General features: G+C 39.6%; 2 protein-coding genes and 1 long non-coding RNA gene across 8 annotated transcripts in view; 2 read left to right on the top strand and 1 right to left on the bottom strand.

Moving 5' to 3' along the window:
* The window catches only part of UCHL3 (ubiquitin C-terminal hydrolase L3), a 45681-nt gene extending 35270 nt beyond the window's left edge, over positions 1-10411 (bottom strand). For 2 of the 6 annotated variants that reach the window (XR_010996571.1, XM_068182330.1), the window contains exon 1: positions 5719-5828. Coding sequence is in view for 2 of the 6 variants with exons in the window: in XM_068182330.1 (XP_068038431.1) it covers positions 5719-5820 (102 nt within the window). In the remaining 4 variants the exon portion in view is untranslated. Of the gene's footprint in view, positions 1-5481; positions 5674-5718; positions 5829-5973; positions 6198-10386 lie in introns of those variants that run through there. The other 4 variants (XM_068182331.1, XM_068182333.1, XM_068182329.1 and 1 more) reach the window with 4 other exon arrangements.
* Positions 10412-10853: 442 nt separating this feature from the next.
* LOC137469535 (uncharacterized) lies at positions 10854-11555 on the top strand. The gene is made up of 2 exons (XR_010996573.1): positions 10854-11010; positions 11490-11555. It is a non-coding gene; the product is annotated as an uncharacterized lncRNA (long non-coding RNA).
* A 1530-nt stretch (positions 11556-13085) lies between these two features.
* On the top strand, positions 13086-18181 carry COMMD6 (COMM domain containing 6). The gene is made up of 3 exons (XM_068182372.1): positions 13086-13220; positions 14303-14455; positions 15471-18181. Exons 2-3 carry the CDS (start codon positions 14312-14314, stop codon positions 15519-15521), a joined length of 195 nt encoding a protein of 64 aa, XP_068038473.1. The 5' UTR covers positions 13086-13220; positions 14303-14311; the 3' UTR covers positions 15522-18181.
* The last annotated feature ends 704 nt before the right edge of the window (positions 18182-18885 follow it).

Below are 18885 nucleotides of genomic sequence, written 5' to 3'. Positions count from 1 at the left end.
TACTATGGCTTTAGGAAACTGGCAGGACAATATATAAATAAAACAATTAAGACAATCGATATTTTCTAACTTTTTAATTAAAGCACAAGAATTTTTGGCAGTTTATTGAATTGAAGGTAATTTTTTTCCTAAATAGTAGTAAGGCACTGAGTAAAATGTAACTGATTGAATTATCATCAAGAAAGGGAAAATTATTAATTTCTTAAAGTATCCTATTCTTATTAATCTATATCTATATTTGTAAAAATACAAATGCACAATGTTTTGCTTTTAATTCCTTACACATCATTTCTAGAAGCATGTAACAAAACCAAGTCTATTTCAGAAATAAGGGAACCACCTAAACAATATTTTATTGTTGGATCATTACATTGGATCATTACTGGATATTTCTTCATTCTTTCATCATGACATTTACAGAATTCAAATGAAGGAATAATTTTTCAGTGCATTTTAGAGACAGCATCTTTTCGGTCCTATGTAGCAGCTGTAAAAACTTTAGTTCTGTACAGCAGGTCAAAAGGCACACCAGGAGCAAAGAGATAGCTGGAACTTACATAAGATGCATTATTCTTCTTTACCAACTATGCCTCACTTAGAATGGCCACAGTATGATCTTGTTCAAACAAGAGATGACCCATTATAATAGACTTCCTTGGGAAAATCAAAATTTATTACAAATTCTTTAGTATCTTTAGGTTCTGTACTTCAGGATGCCATAATAAAATTCAAGGAATACAGCCCATTGCAAATTTCTTTCCAAAAACGTGAGAAAACTTACATCCCCAAAATTCTTATGCTTCCAGTTGTGTTCATTACTTTGATGTCTAAAAGAGCAACACTGATTCACAGTTAGTGTTCCCGTTCTTCAAAATAAGAGGTATATATTTTTTCACATATCCATAAAACAGTTTTGAAATTTAACACTAAGTATGCCCAAGCACTGCCGTACATATTCAAGTAGGGCATCCCACAGGCAGCAATGCAAAAAAAAAAGCACTCGGAAATCTGGACAAACCAGCTGACCCAGGCTTCTTCTGAAACCAGTGAGCAAGAGCTTTAAAATGCTTCCAGCAGAGTCCTGAGGTGTTGATACTGAGACACTGATTCAAAACAGAATACTGTGTTATTCTGTGAAAAACACTTAACAGACCTGTTTCCATGATCTTAAAAGTTACTCATAACAGGAATGAGCTGAATCAATCCACTCTTCTAAATAAGCTGTTATACACATTTATTTTTTTACAGTTTACTGAAACAACCATTGGATTCTACTGACTCTGCTGGTCCTTTAAGCAAGGAAAATGTCAAAGTGGAAAACAGCATTTCAGTGCAGCAAGATAACTTATAATGCACTAATAACTGTCACTTGTTTTCCACTTGTTCTTCAAGACAGTAAGGGTTTCCTTACAACAAAAACTAAGAAACTGAGCAAAAATTATCATAAGAAAGACCGAAGTGGCAAGTACAAGTAGAGGAATGAAAGACATGGTTTTCTTGGCTTTCAATTACTGAAGAACATACAAAAACTGAGCTAAGGGAATCTTTTGACTATTCACATAAATAGTACTCTAAACCCCAAAACAAGCTACAATTTTCCCTGTGCAACATACTTACCTATTTAAACTCAGTAAGAGGGTTACATAGTTGGACGTATTTTAAAGTAGAAGCCATTCAGGAAGTTCTCTCACAATGGTCACCTACAATTCCTTCATATTTATCCTTGTGCTTATGCTTTGCTGTACATCATCACAGGCTCAACATTCCCCCTTTGCTAGCTCTGTGGAAGACTTTCTGGGATATTGTCTTTACAGAACAGGCTGTTTAATAACAGGCTGTTTTCCAAGCATGTACGCTATCTCCACTATTTTTCCCTCTGCTTACCACAGAAGAGTTAAACTCCACTCCCTCACCTCACCTGAAAAAAAAAAAAGTGAGCTTAGCTAGGCATTTCAGAAGGACATCTGTGTTTCTCCACATCCAACATCCTTTCACACCAAGACAGTACCTCAGTACTTCATCTACGAGCGCTACCACCCAATGCACTTCAGGAACTGAGCGCACCGCACTTTCAATTATTTTGATCACTACGGCTTTTCTTTAGGAAAGCTTGTGGGATAGTTTGTTTCAGAGTTCACGAAATTAAAAGACCTTTTAGGAAGACTAAGGCCTACTTCCAAGATACTTAATTCTTCTCTGTATTTGCGTGACACCCTAAAGAGAGGTGTTCCATAAATGGATAAATACTGGCTGTATCCAGTTTCTGCCATTTATTCTATGCTTTGTGAGCTTTATCATCCCTGTAACTTTCAAGTCACAGCTGTCAACAGTGCTCACGAGCTAAAATAATTTTCTTTATGCAGCTGACTCTCAATACTTTAATGGCTTAAAAAACTCAAAACCCCAACCCCCCCGCAAAAAGTAGGATCAAAGATCTACAAATAATGCTGGAAAGTAACTAAGAACCAGCAACTAAGCCCTATGGGGTAAAAGAAACTCAAGCCACAGCCGACACTCAGCAGTCGAACTCTGAAGGCAGTGCTTGAGCTTCATAATCAGATACAGGCAATTACTCTACCCTTATCTGGACACAATGAAGGCATAAGTAGAAATGTTACCTTATCCAGGAAGCAAGGATATTTCTTAGAATGTATAAGATGAAGAGAAGAGAGAATGAAAAAAGGTGGGACATGAAGAAAAATATCCACCCATACTTTTTGTTTATCTACACTACCTAGACAATCAATTGTGGGTTGCAAGCCAGACTGAAGCAACATTATGAGGAAGAACAATCAGCTTGTGTTCTGAATTTTTCACTCCAAAAAATTTACATGCAGTCTCTTTTTTTTTTTTCAGAAGAAATTAGGAACAAGATACACAAACATCATATATATGGTAATTGACAAACATGATTTTCTTGCTTTCTCTTGGAAAATCCCATAAGATACCCAGGAAGGAGGGTAGTGCTGGGCATGTCAGGCCCCCCCAAAGGAAGGTCAAAGAGAAGAAACCATTCCCTGTCATCACTGTACACAAAATGGAGCTTTGTAAATGCTGAATCATCAACTCTTTCTATATCAGAGGTAGACAACAATTCATTCTGTCAGACTGTAGAAGTGAAGGAGAAAAAAAAGTAATGTGACAGTAACTTAGCACCGTGTGGTACATTTAACTCCTGACTTCACTCATTACAACCAGCACTGTGTGCTGCATTGAATGACTGTCTTCTCTCTTGAAAACATCACTACAGACACGTGGCACATTTCCACTGCCACTAGAAATCTTTAAAGCTAAGAAAGAATATTCCTGTTTACCCTCAGCCACCAGTAGATTAAGGATTTAAAAATTCCTGGACTTATATTACAAACGTTTCCAGATAGAGAAAAACTTCTGGGATATTTCTGAAAGACTTCACATATCTCTAACTGAGAAATACCCTTTTTTTCCCATTATCATCTGACTTTCTACCACAAAGACTGAAAGCCTCAAAACTGCAGCCTATATTTCAAAACCAGAGAAGACACAGTATTGTAAGAACATACTAAAAGCAAAGGAACCTGCATTTAGTACACTTCCTTACTAGTTACTCTTAATAGGGGGAATAAAATGATTGGTGAAATAATCAAAACAGCGTAAGCTCTTGATGATAATTCTAATTACAATCTAACAATAAGAATCTATGCATCTCACATGTCACTGGAATTTTGTTTTTTTGGTTTAAGACTTCACTACCACACCTAGCAATAACTTTAACACTAACAAAAATAGTATGCATTAGGGATAGTGTAACACTCAACTAAAACAAGCTGAATAACAAAAAACAAACAAACCCCAAGAAGAAACACTTGGCTAGATGTCTGTCCAAATATATGTATTAAATGACTACCAGACAAAAATATTAGTTTGTAGAGACACACCATTGGGGTTTACTAACGCTAAAGACTTCTGAATATTTTACAGAGCACACTACAGAGTACTACAAGAAATGCCCATCCTTGCAATTAACTCAACAGGATTTTCCAAAAATTAGTTAGCAACTTAATTAGAATTTCAAATTACTATTATTGTTGTTTTAAACACAAGCAGGATATGAATAACTTATGACTAACAACCCTGTTGCTACACAGTTCACCACTGTACTGATGAGATTAAAAGAACAACAATTAATAATGCAAGGTGCATTCATATTCAACACCCAGCTTTTTTTTTTTAATATACATCTCTCAGCCTAGATAATAACAATCCCTGCTCAGTCAAGACTGGTAGCAAAGGAGGAAGTGTAATTGGTTTCAAGTGGCCTTTTCTACACAGAAACAGTAACAAGAAAATCCTTGTAGAGTACAAATTCCTGTTATCCATGACCATCTACACTGCTACATCCATCACCAATGCAAAACCAATGGGCATAAGAGATGGATTTTAAACATACCTAAAATTGTACATTTGACACTCCTGTAGGATTTTCTCCAAACAACATAAAACACATAGGGATACAAGATACTTCAGATCAAAAAAGTCACTATTTTTTTCCCCTCAATTTCTACTTTAAAGGTGGTCTTAATTTGTACCATGACGAGCTCATCTCACCATCTAGAAAGTCAGAAGGAAAAGTTAGATAATTGGAAATTCTTACACATTATTTATTCATTTATTTTCTTCCAAACTGGAATTTAGTCTCTGAATTTCAAAAATAAAAAAAATAAAAAAAAAAAAAAAAGGAAACTATAGCACGTGTTCAAGATGGGCCCCCAAGAAAGGTTGTCAATTTTAACTCAGGAGACTGGGATTATAGACTTCTCAAATAGCTCCACAGCAGCAATGCTGTAAGAATTGTAAAATTATTTGCCCTAGGAAAATATAAAGCACAAAATGACCCAGCGTCAAATAACCCTTCACTCTCCTGTAGCTTGTATATTACAGCAACCACAACAAAAAACCCAAACAAAACATTGTTCACACACAGAAATTCAGTTTCCAAAATATTTCAACAATACAGTTGTTGAAATGGTTCAATATACAATTTTGCTGCTCGAAGTTTCAGAGCCCTTTGGCTTAAACACCATCTTTAACATTATCAACAAGTCTGCTGAAATCAACAACTGACCATTAATGCTATGCTCAAAATTGTCACTGAGAACATGATGCAGGGTTAGATTATGTGCGATTTCCTTTCTGCTAGAGCTTATTTAGTGGGAGCATTGTTTTGTGTACTAGAACAAGCTTCCTTTCTCTAGCGTGGGTTCTACCACACTAACAAAAACAGCAACAACCAATCATGCACATATTGTCATTAACAAGTCGAAAAGTGCAAATATGGTAAAATTACATTATTTTTTATGGTCAGCCAAAGAAGAATGAGACTACAACATAGAGATGCAAGCAGATCCATATGTGCCCAAAGCCATCGTGTACAGGTCCACACCTGGCACATATTAAATATAAATTAATGTTTTAACCACTAATTAATGAATTAAAACCCACCTTGAAAAACACTAGAGATTTCGTTACAGTAATAGCCAGGCCACAACTATTATCTTTTTACTGTTCGTTTTTCTTTCATATAGTATTTTTACGGGAGAGGTTCCAGTACGGTCCGACATGAGACGACTGAGCGCAGACACGCGTGGTGAAGGAAGGGGGCACTCTCCTTGGACAAGGAACCTTTACTACACGAAAACGAGAGGAGATGGGCCCAAAGCTGCAGAGACTAAAGGTTACCTCAAATAAAAGCTTCTTACCTGATTCGTGACCTGAAAAGAAAGCAGAAAACAGAAGGTAGTTAAGACCCAGTCGAATCCACGGGATAAGACCTTCCTCCATTCCTAGCACTACCAGCCACCCCTTAAGAGGCGATGAGGTCCGGCGCTGCCCGCAGCCCTCTGCCATCCTCCCGCCAGCCCCACAGCAGGCAGGCTGTCGGGCGGGCAGCCCCCGCGCACACGCGGCGCCCCACCGCCCAGGCCGGGCACTCACGTCGGGGTTGGCCTCCAGGGGCAGCCAGCGATGGGGCTCCATGGCAGCGGATCCCGGTGCGGAGCTGGGCGGACCCTCTCGCGCGGCTCTGACAGCGCCTCTCGGTGCCGCCGCGCCTCAGCCCTGACCCGGGGCCGCGTCACCGCGCCGCGCCTCGCAGGGGGGGCGGGCGAACGAGGAAACCCCCGCCCAGCGCCCGCCCGCACCGCCGCGCCGCTTCGCACAGATGGCCGAGGCGGCGCGCCCGGCGGTGCCCGCCGTCTGTCCCCGGAGTTCTGCGGACGGCGAGACCTGGGAGATTCCCCTCTCCCCGCCCTCTTGGCTCCCCCGGCAATGGACTCTCCCAGCGGGGCAACGGGGGGTTCCTCTGCCGCGCCGCCGCCGGGGCCTGCGGGGCGCGCCGCAGCCGCCGGGGGGCGCGGCCGCGGCCGCTCGGTGTCGGGGCACGGCGGGGCTGGAGCCGATCAGGCGGAGCCGCGGGGAGAGCCCGCCAAGCGCTCCGGCACCGGCCCCGCCGAAGCGGCCTCCAGCAGCTAAGCTGAAGCGCGGCGGGAAGGCATGGGCAGCGCTCAGCGAAATAACGCTCGCGGGGGACGGGGCAGGCCGCGAGGCGAGGCGGGACAAAGGGAGTCAGAGCAACTGCTGAGCAGCAGTGGCAGTAAATTACTCCCACTCCTCAGAATATTCTGAGCTGGAACGACCCGCTGGGATCACGGAGTCCAGCTCCCGGCCCTGCACAGGACGTCCCCAAGAGTCACACCATGTGCCTGAGAGTATTGTCCAAACGATTCTTGAACACTGCCAGGCTGGTGCTGTGACCACTTCCCTGCGGAGCCTCTTCCAGTGTCCAAACTCCCCCTGGATGAAGAAACTTTTTGTGTTATCTAACCTAAACCTCCCCTGACACAACTTCAGGCCGTTCCCACGGGTCCTGGCACTGATTGCCAGAGAGAAAAGATGGGTGCCTGCTTCCTGGCTTCATCTTGCCTGAGAAGACCTCAGTGTAGCAGGAAGGACTTGGTTGGTGAGGTCCCCATATGTCTTGCTTAAAATTACTGCAAGATGTGTTAAACACAATTAAAAACAACATTTATCTTCTATAGCTACAAATCCCATCATACTTCCCATCTAGGGACCTTTAAACATGGCATTTCTTGGCCTTTTGGCTAAGATGCAGCACAATCTAATTCATACATAGCATATACAGTGTGATTACATTTTATATATGTACACATACCAGGTGTGCCTTTAGTGTTATGCCGTCTTTCAAGTTATTTCAGAAAGGCTAAAAATAAAGGAACACATCATGGCATTGGTGAGAGCACACCTCCAGTACTGTGTCTGTTCTGGAATCTGCAGTTCAGCGGTGCTGGAGCGAATCCAGAGAAGGGCAACAAAGCTGGTGAAGGGTCTGGAGAGCACGTCCTATGAGGCACAGCTGAGGGAGCTGGGGTTGCTTAACCTGGAAAAAAAGGAGGCTTGGGGGGGACCTTATCCTCTCTACAGCTATTTGGAAAGAGACTGTAGACAGGTTGGAGTCAGCCTCTTTTCCACAGATAGGCAGACAAGCCAAAATACATTCATATTTCACCACCTTCTGTTCCAAATTTTAAAATTTAATGCACATTTATTTGCCTATGAAGATAAACCCAAAATATTTTAAAATTTCAGCAAATGATTTTGTAATTACCAAACCACCAAGATATTAAACTTCAGCTCCCATCTTCACATGTTGGAGAAAGAAAGTAAGAAAGAAAAGTACCATAATGGATATTAGTCATAGTGCTAAGGGCACTTCTGAGAGACTTAATGAAATTGTAATAGAAAATAATATGTAAAGTTCTCTAGATAATAACGTAGGTATCAGAGTTAGGTAAGTTGAGAACAAAGGGATTGTTAAGTCCTCAGCATCAGAGACACATCTCAGTGATGCATACATTGCCAGTATTTTGACAACCATGAGGTCATAAAAACATAGACTACTCAAAATCATTTGCACACTTAATTAGATATTTCAGAAGGGAGAGGCCAAGATCAGACAGGTCATAAATGTATAAAGCTCATAAAAACACCCCATGTTCCATAATGATTAGTCTTTCCCTGAAATATATTACAGATTCTGATGCCTGAAAGATAGGCTGGAAATAAATCCCCACAGACCGATGCCTACAGAGCAGGTATTTGTTTGTTGCAGCGCTGGTGGTAAGGGGGATTTCTCCACCTAACTCACCCACCTTTGTCAAGTGCTGTGGTATATTTATACAGTAAGTGTTGCTTAGTGTCACTGTGTCACTCCAGCATCATCACACACATGCCAGAACTAATTCACACAGTATGATTTCATGGTTATTAGATCGTTCTTTTGCACTGCACTTGTGTCTTCCCAATTTGGGGGTCATCAGGGGTCTTTGATGAAGGCTTCCAAGGTCTTCTTCACATCTGAACTTTTCAACTTTGTCTTTATAGCATGCACAGTTAATGGTGTTCCTTGGTCTGTCTGGTCTTAACCAGCCTAAATTCTTTGTTTTGTGGCTAATTGGCTTTGCACTTGCCAGTTTTTCATTAGTACTATATTTATCCGTCTCTAAAGCTATCCACCTGGTGAGTTTTTTCTTCTCTTTTTGTGTATTCAGCATTAAGCAACTAGTTAACCATATACTAGCCATTACATTGTAAAGAAAAGCTATAATTCAGGTTATATATATATATATCAGAATATATAGATATATTAAAAGTCATGATTTAGGCTATATAGATATATCAGGTTATATAGATATATCAGGTTATATTGATATACAAAAAGTCATGATTTAGGTTATATTGATATCTTATAACTCAAGCTATATAAGCACCTTGTAGCTTGTGAAAAATGCATATTTTATGATTGGCTTTTCGCAAATATTAAATTGAAACTATATGTATTATGTTATATTGATTAGAAGTGCTGTATTAACATTTTAATAGTATGGTAAATGTAGTTTTGTAGTTAAAATAGAACCTATGTATGTGGGGTTTTTTTTTTACTAGCTCAAGCAAGAGATGAGATAATGAAGAAACTCTTCACACAGAGATGACAATGATGGGGGCCCATAAAGAATTACTGCCTCCTTATCGGAAAAGACAAACATTCTTCCACCTTCTCTCCGTCTTTATGGAACCACCAGGATTAAGGGGAAGAAGTTGACAAAAACCAGAAAAGTTCTTAATTTGCAAGGAATTTATGCATCATGTATGAGATGTATGAATATGCAACAGGCTACTGCTTTTAAAGATTATTCCTTTGTTCACAAGGCATGCTTATTGGGCTTAAGTGCCCGAGAGCATCCGGACGTCCATAATTCTTTGCTTTTGATTGTCTTGTAATTGTCCTAACTCTAAATTTTCATTACTCTAATTGTATTACTATTTTTATAACCATTTTATTATTATTAAACTTTTAAAATTTTAAAAACCAAGTGATTGGCGTTTATAACATAGCTGATATAAGTTATATAGGCATCAATTCTTTCATTAACACTTACTGAAAATACATAGATTGAGTTTGCCCTACTGTGGGACGAGTTATGTTTTACTATTGTCACAGTCTCAGAATAGATCTACTGAGATTATAACATTATTGTCTCTATATATATTTAAAAAATTAAAAGCAAAGGTAAAACTGATACTAGAGAAGTGTAAAAATATTATTTTGACAAGTGAAACTGCTGAAGTGTCAGTGTTGCCTTAATACTCCAGCCACAGTTCAAACTTAATTAATATCAGTTTGAAATGCTTACTGAACAGAGTTTGTAGTTTGTAGTTTGAGTTTGTTTGTTTGTAGTTTTACAAAAGGTGGTTGTTTCCCCATAAAGCTGAAGTTTACCCACACAAGTGGCCCCCAAACCGCACAGTTTATTTGAAGGCGTATGGGCTGATTCCACAGTCCATCCGTACAAGGCACAGTCATTCGGTACCAAGTCACCATCTGCGGAACACGCACACCCAACAGGCATCAGCTCCCCTGCGAAGACAAGCTGAGAACTGGAGCTGTTCAGCCCGGAGAACAAAAGGTCGTGTGGAAGCCTCATGGCAACCTTCCAGCGTCTGAAAGGCACCTACAAAGAAGCCGGAGAGGGGCTCTTCGTCAGGAAATGTAGTGACAGGGCAAGGGGGAATGGGTGGGTACAAACTGAAAGTGGGGAAATTTAGGTTAGATATTAGGAAGAAATTCTTTACTGCGAAGGTGGTGAGGCACTGCAATGCGTTACCCAGAGAGCTTGCAGATGTCCCATCCGTGATGTGCTCGAGATCAGGCTGGATGGGACAACCTGGTCTAGTGGGAGGTGTCCCTGCCCATGGCAGGGGATTGGGGCTGGATGATCTCTAGGGCCACTTCCAACCCCTTAGCGTTCTATGGTTCTATGATTTGCGTACGTGAGCCTTTGACAACGAGCGCCAAGAAAACCCTGTCAGCAGACCACTCTCGGCGAACAAGTGGCTGCGCCAACCGAGCGTGCGTCGCTCCGGGGCGGCTCCGCCCTTGCCGAGGCTCCCGAGGCCGGTCCCGCATTCCGCTCCATGAGGGCGGCAGCGGCGGCGGCGGCGGCGGCGGCGGGGCGGGAGGAGCGCGTGCAGCCAATCAGCGTGGCGCCGCTGCCGCTGCCTCGCTCTGGGGGCGCTCGGAGCCAATCAGCGCGGCGAGCGCCGTGTGGCGGAAGCCGCGGCTCGGCGGGCGCGCGGCGCCATGGCCGCTGGCTCCGCGGGCTCCGCGGGCTCCGCGGGCGCGCTGGGTGAGGCGGGGGCACCGCGGGGGCACCGCGGGCAGGGGGCGGGGGGCTCGGGCAGCCGGGGCTTCTTCAGGAGCGTGTGCGTTAACAGCAGCTGAGTTAAATGACGGTAAATGCACGCGAGACGGCCTAGGCATTTTTCAGAGAAAGATTTGATTTGTTACTGTAACTCTTCATTTCGGTATTTGCGTCTGATCGCTGTTGTTTTTCAGATGGTGGTGGTGCAGCAGATAAGATTCTTTTAATACCTCAAGACTTTTTTGCAGAGCTGGTAAGTAGGGCGATAAATGGGGTGGGGAAGGGCTTCTAGCACTCCAGGAAGCCTTCTTTTTAAGCTCTTTTGGTTTCTGTGTGATGCAAAGGGAGCCTTAGCTATAAGGTACCTTGACTTGACTCATAAAACAGGGCAGTCCCACTAAGAGCAATGGTTTGATTTAAATGTATGTTTTTATCACAGAAGACTTATAAAAATCTTTTTTTGTCCGTTTAAATGATATATCAAGGTAACTGGTCTAAAAAATATTTGGCCTGTTTACTGTAGGGGGTGCTTGAGCAGTTAATATGAAACTGGTGTGTTAATTAGCAATAGTGAGGTAGAAACTAAAGTCTTGATTTGTTTTGTTTTCTTTCCTTGGCTTAGATGGAATTTTAAAATCAGTCATTTCAATTACTTCAATCTTTTCTCTGCATTCTTCACTCTTTTTGTCCATTTTTGTATCAACAATGTCTTCAAACATGGTTTTTTCACAGTGTGAACAAATAATTCAACATCTGAACCATAAGATCCCAGGTGTAAATACAGCTGAATTGTGTCAGGTAAGTTGGCACACCAGCCCTTGTGACAAGAATAGTAGCTGTATCTACTGTTAAGGATAGAATTCCCAACTTGATGTGGGGTTTCTTGTGTGTTTGTATATACAAAGATGCTTTCACTAATGCATAACTTATTATTTGTAATTATTTGAACATTCTCTTTCTAGAGAATTCAAACATCGGGGGTTGACATTAATATTGGTGACCTGGCAAAAGTAGCTAACACTCTTTCATTTCTATTTAGGTAAGCACAAAATAATTTACTTTGCAGTATTTCTTTATTCCTCCATCACAACTTAATGGTGGTATTGAAAAGTTGTGTCAAATGTCAGTATAAAATGAACTGATTTGGGAAAAGGGCAAAAGTTTGTAAGTCTCAGTACACAGAAAACATCTGGGCTTACTTTGTGTCATTAAAAAGTGTAGTTACTTAATATATAGTATCACATTTTATCATTAAAAAGTGCAAATAGGATATTATTCTGAGATGCTGTCTGCAAGCTTTAGAACTAGTGGCAAGATAGAGGAAGTTAAGCTCACTTTTAAAGCTAAGTCAGCTGGGCCTTTGCCTGGAAAAAGTGTGTTTTAAAAACTTCTTGTTTCTTTGAGATCAGAAAACAGCATTGGTGCCTTTTTGAAGGATACAGAGTTTATAATATTGCATTCTGCCATGAGTTTTTAGGTAGTATTTTTAGTTGATAAATTTTTCCATTTTTAGAAAGATAAAATTTTCAAGATCTTGCTTGTTCTTTTAATATCTAGTATCTAAACATTTTATGTAACATTAATACAATTCAGGAAAATATACGAGTAGAAATTTAAAATACTACTTTTCCATCCGTAAAATAGAACATTTGGAGTTATATTCAACCATGCTACTTGGAGGACCAACTCACTTTCTCTTGTATTATTGCCTCTTTAAGAGGAGTGAAGCTGCATGAGCAAACATAGAGTAGGATTTTTTGTTTACTTACTTCTGTAGAGGAAATCAAGTGGCAATTTTCTTTTGAACTTGGCTGCCTTTTCAATTGAATTTTGGCATCATTTGACTTCCGTTAGTAACCATTATACCGTGGCCTAGACGTCCTTACTTATGGTGGTACTTCAATTCCACCTGCTGAGTGTTTAATTGAGTTCTTTCTAAAATAGCGATCTGTTTAACTGCTCTACACACACCCCTCTCTGACTTCAGCCTTCTTCCAGTTGCTACAGCACTTGGAAGCTGTGACTGTTTTTGTCTTGATGTTGGATGTTGTGCGAGCCCAGCGAAGCTAGGCCTCTGCATATTAAGACATATTAAGGTCATGTTGTTTTTTGCACATGGATATAAAAGATCAGTAATATTCCAAAAAAAAAGAAAGTAATCACGGACTACTGAATTGTTTTAAAGTACATGTAAAGTAGAAATAAAAGCTGTCTCTTTGGGGTGAAATGAGGCATTGTATTAAACTGGTGGAGAATTAAATTCATGCAGTGGTCTCCGGATGTATCTGTTATAGCACAGCAGCCAGAAACAACCTCTCTACAGAAGAACTTGTCACCACCTTGGGCAGTGGCATCAACACACTGCCAAAACATGCAGTTCAAGTTATTCGTCACGTGTGGAACGAGCAGGGCAAAGCCATTGCTGTGCCAGAAGATGCAAGAAATACAGCCGCAGTGGGGCAGGTAACTAAAGGACAAAGTGCAGCTGAGCTAATGGTGAACATTTCAGAAATGTCAGTGTCTCACTGTGTGTGTTGTATTGTGTTGTCAGGCAGGCAGTGGTAGATAGGCTGCTGAAAGCTTTCCTACCTCTGTGCACATTTATGTGTTACCAAATACCTACCCAGATAAAGCAGCATATACAATAAAGGTTGTCTACATGCTAAAGAGTTTTCTAATATCATTGTTTGGATAATAAAGTCACATTTTCTACCTTTTTAAAAATTCATGTTTTGTAGTACTCTTAGGGAAGAGGCAGTCAGTCTGGCAGACTGTTGAATTGGCTCATAATGTAAATCTGTTTTAAGTGTAAGTTGTTAACACCAGCACTTGACTTCCTTTGTCTCCCTCCTCAGCACATTCTTTGTCTCCCTTAAATTTTAAGATTATTTTTAAAGATATTTTCTGTCAGTTTCCAGCATTTCCTTTTTCCTTGAAAAAGTAGCAATCTGTTTACATTTTAAGTTTTTTTTTTCTGAGTTTGGAAGAGTATAGAATTAGGAAAGGACAATCTTTTTCTGAGGCATGATATAAACTTGTAAAAGCTCTTCATGAAAGGCTAAAAATTATAACTTGCTTGTCTGAAATGTATCTGTTATGTACTTTAATTTATCTAAAATGTAGTTATGAAATTACATAATTTTTCTCTGTTCTTGCTATTCTGAATTATTTGGTTTAGACTTAAAAACTTCTAAAAAAAAGAAAACATGACAAAAACCTGCAAGCATAATATACAAGCTAGGTGAACTCTGTGGCTTAAGCTCCTCTTACTAGAATTTTAAGAAGAGTGTACTTGCCTGTTGATTGTACTTGAATAAGGAAAACAGATAAAGTGAAATAACTTATTAAATAAGTTATTTATTCACCATTAAAAGGAAGGGCAGATGATTTGTAGTCACAGTAATACCTGGATGTTTATGTTTGTTTTCCATTTAGATAAGATCTCTAGATGTCCTGTATTGTCTATGAACTATCCCTCCAAGTGAATAGCAATGAGAGGGTAGATCTGTCTGTGACACTATTTCCAATAATTTTCATCTTTGTAGTTTGTAGATATGAAATGGAAACTGGGAGTTGCGATGAGCTCTGACACCTGCAGGTCTCTGAAGTACCCGTATGTCACAGTGACACTAACAGTGGCAGACCCTTCAGGACAAATAACAGACAAATCTTTTGAAATGACGATCCCACAGTTCAAGGTCTGTCGTGTTACTTGAATGTTCAGTCTCCTAAAAACAACAGTGCCATTGTTGTGAGGGTCAGCTGTATACCCTGATGCATATGTTTGTGCTGCTTGTTTACTTGTACATTCATGCAAACAGGAAGCATTAAACAACTATTTAAAACACAGAATACTTACTTCATAGTAATTAGTTCTACCTCAGCTGAAAATGTTAATTTAACAGTAATTGATAATTTCTCTTGCAAATAATTAACAGCCAAAGACTTAAAATCTTTCAGAGCTTGCCAGCTATCATTCTACCATATTAAAAGTTCATAGAGTGTTTTTGATCTACGGAATTGTTCCCCAGCCTCAAAATCTAAAACTTAGCTTAAGCTTAACACTTGCTAATGATTAGGAATGGAGATCAGTCTGCTTTATCACCACTGACTCTTAATTGCTATGTCTCCATCTATGAATTTATTTAACTTCAATTCTGCATAAACATCACCCTCGTATTGTCATTCCTGTTTAAAGGGTCAATACATCACCTAGAATATCATACAAACTTAAGTAGATCCTTGGAATTTGATTGGCAGAAATTTGGGAAGGCTATTCTGAAACCTTGTGTGTTGTAAAATGTATTTATTCTGGTTGAAGCCTGTTCAATTTGTTGTTCAGCTACTTCAGGAAATAAATGCTACATCTGAGAAGTCTGAATTATTTCAGCTGGGAGTAGAAACATTTGTGTGAGAGTTTTTTTTTTAATTCTATTTTTTATGGCACAAGAGCTAATTTTAATTTTTTCTTTTGTAGCATCTTTTTCTATTAACAGGCAAGCCCATGCTAATAAGGCATCACTTTTATAGGTTTCATAGTTAATGTGTTCAAATGGCAACCAGCCCACAGAAAGAAAAGAAGAAACTTGCAGTTCAGGCTGTACATTGAAAGAGAGAAATATGGACAGTGTTTTTTGTCAAACACACTAGTTTGAACTACAGTTCGAGCTTTTCTTCAAGTAACTGAAATTTGTCCCAATTCTTGCTTTTTAGAACTTCTTCAGACAGTTCAAGGAAATGGCATCTGTTCTTGAAACAGTTTGAAGGGAACTTTTATTTCCAGTGACATGTTGGAGGAAGATCAAGTAAACTTTCCATTCTGCCTAGAGAATAAAGTGCCATTGTTCAGCAAGGTATGTATCCTTGTCTTCTTGACAGGAGTTGGTCAGCATCACCCTTGCATTGCTGTGAAGATTTCTTCGCTTTTGATTACTTGAAGTCAACTCTGCAGTGTTTGTGAAAACGTGTCCAGCTTTGCTCATCCTGGTAGACAAAAGATCAGGATGTATATGGACAAGTGTCTCTATAGACTTCCTAATACCCACGAGTAAGAAACTACACACTAAATTCTGTAGTGCATAAAGATACCTGAAAATGTTGACTGGAAAGATACTGAGAGAAGTGTAAATCCCACGTTAATATTTTTATTTGTAAAATTAGAAAGGGCTTCGACTCAACAGTAGTATTACATATAAGGAGAATATGAAGTTACAAGCATACAGCTACTCTTAGAAGAATAGCATTGTGAGGTAGTTGATTGCAGCTATTTACATATGTGATTGCAGCTATTTACATATGTGGCTTCCAGTCTTTTAATAACTGGAGAACGTACTTGTCCTAACAGCTTGTTTATTTCAAATATTTATTTCCCACCACCTAGGCTTATAAAGACTGAATTGATGCATTAAGTTTTTTCAGAGACCCAAAATTCTCTCAAATGAAGCCCAGAGGGTAATTTTACATAAAGGTAGAAAGGCAAATTAATTCAAAAGTATTTTAATGGATTTCTGCTTTTTCATTTCATCCATTGTTAATCTGTGGCATTCTGCTTGATGTTTTGGTCAGCAGTCTTCTTTCTAATTAAATAAAAATATTGATTTAGATACTTACTTCAACCTCTGAACTAGAAAAGTCAAGAGAAAACTTGAAAATTCAGGCTGGAGAGGTAGCCAAGCACATCAGAGAAAGGACCACACTAAAAGATTTCTTTGCGTGTTGCATTTTAACAGACAGCCACTGGACTGTGTTCTGCATGCTTGCCCTAAGAAGGTGTCCTAACCAACAAAATTTTGACTTTGATGTTGAAGAATGGGGGCATTTCTAAAAGGGAGTAATTAATCCAATGTGCTTGCATGCTCTCCTCTTATTTTTTTTTCCCTTGAATTTTCCATTAAACAAAACATACTGCAAATATTGTGGGATGTAAAAAAAGCAATACTATTGCATCTGCAGATGTGCTGGTGGTGTAGTAGAACAAATAAATCTGAGGAGAGATAATTCACACTGATAAGCAGATTGAAGTTTCTGCTTCAACTTCGGGCTGGCAGGGACTGAGTACCAGCTTTGCTGGGACAGATCCTCAGATGATTTCAGGCACATTTACTCTACCTTTCTAACTCAAATCTGTTTTTTAAATTAACATTTTTAAGAGCTGGCTGAAAGTCATTGATACAGGTTATGCCTGCCTTTTTGTGCTATGAAAATAAACTGCAGCACATTGTGTGTGCTGCGTACGCTACAATCCTTTCAGGAGTGCCCCTATTTTAGGCATTATGTGTGATGCGTAAAAACAGTACTTGGACTTGATGAGAAGCCCAAATAAGTGAAACAGTGTTGGCTTTGACGAATGTTTTTGGCCATGACCATGGATCTGGATGATACTTTTTTTATGCTGGTTGAAGTCTGGGGTGTTTGCTTTGTGGCTGGGGAGAGGAGATAGGTCTTTTCTGGGACCCTCCTGGTGTAGTGTCACCAAATGCTCTTGGGAGCACACTTGCCATTTGTCTCTTCCCTTGTCTGTCTGCAAGGGCTCAGGGCTGAATGATAGAGCAAACAAATGTGTATGGAAAAGGGATGTGAGCAGCTGATTTCTTTTGTTGTTTTTTACTTTGCAGAGGTGGGAGTGTAGGGCTGCTATAACTGGAAAACATTATCATGCTTTGGCCTAGTGAATTAATTGTTTTACATCAATGCAAGAGTTCCAGAAAAAAATAAGGTTGTCATTTTTTTTTAGTAAAGCTGGAGCCTTACAAATAACTTTCTATGTGTTCCAGTGCACATAAATTCTTCATATAGCTGGAAATACTTGTGCCTTCATTGGAACTGCATGGAAAAGAAGATTTAATTAATCATGTCTTAACAATTCAGTAGATGTTGGAAGGTAATGAGGAAACTCCCAATTAGCATTTTTGCTTGCTCCATCAGCAAGATCAGAAATTTGTCAGCCTTTGTAAAGACTTTTATTTTGCCAAGTCAGATATTCTAGAAGTATTGATTAATATTTTTCTTAAAAGTCCCTGAACTCCAGCAAGTTGTAATTCTGGCTGGAAGATGCTTGGACATGTATACTATACTAATTTACTATCTTGAGAATATTCAGAGGAGCTATGATTTAAAGTTGGCTATGTACTCAAACTTCTGAAATGTGTCCTGATCACTATCAGCAGGAGTTCCTCTACTGAGTAATGGAAGAATTAAGTATTTTATTAAAAGGAAACCAAACAAAAAACAGTTTTAAGGGTAGCAATACTAATATGTCCAAATAAACTGGTGATTTGCTTGTCTATATGTGCAGAAACCAGATCTTCTCAAAGAAAATCAGGAGTCCTTACGTGTTCCTAATTCTAATTGTTGATTAATAGAAACTGTATAACATTAATATTTTTGTAAGTCCACAAACAGTCATTAAACATGTAGGTAATGAAAGACAAAGCTGATCTGTGTTTTGTTTTAAGCCTACTGCATGGAAGTCTGTCTTGTAAATACTGCAATGAGTAAAGTTCAGGACTAGACAATGACTAAATTTCTTTCCTTATTAAATTAGGATGAAGTTCAGACATATGCAGTCTTTCTCTGTGATGCGGTACCAAGGAGTTAATGGGTAACTGCAGGCTGCAAGGACTCTTTGTATCAATTACTTAAAGCTAGACAGAATGTTGTATTGAACCAGGAAAAGACAGAGGACATGTGAGATTCATGAAATTTTGCAGGAAATTACATTCAAGCGATTTTCTTTCCTTAACTGTATTTAGGAGACAAGTAAACTTTTTTTTTTTTTTCCAACATTTGCCTAGAACAGAGCAGGAGGAAGGAAGGGGGGGGTAGGGTCTTGCACAGTCAACAAATTCAGGGGAGGGAATAATGAAGGAATGTCCTAGCCATGACTGTCATCTTCTTTACATGACTTTTTTTTTCCCCCATACAGTTCAAACACACCAGCCACACTTGCAGAAAGCTATTTTGTAGAAAGCTCCACAGAAGGAGTGAACAAATAGCTGGACTATGTCTGTGCATTAGTGTTTTATATATTTAGCTTCTGCTTCTTCTTTAGGCCAAGTAAAAGCATGTCCCTGTTTCTGCTTCCATAAAATTGTACTGCCTTTCTTTAACGACATTTTGAAGGTATATG

Source organism: Anomalospiza imberbis, chromosome 2, assembly GCF_031753505.1.
Source record: "Anomalospiza imberbis isolate Cuckoo-Finch-1a 21T00152 chromosome 2, ASM3175350v1, whole genome shotgun sequence".
In the NCBI taxonomy this organism is placed as follows: domain Eukaryota; kingdom Metazoa; phylum Chordata; class Aves; order Passeriformes; family Viduidae; genus Anomalospiza; species Anomalospiza imberbis.
Note: the sequence above shows the minus strand (reverse complement) of the source record. Positions and strands in the feature narration are given on the sequence as shown.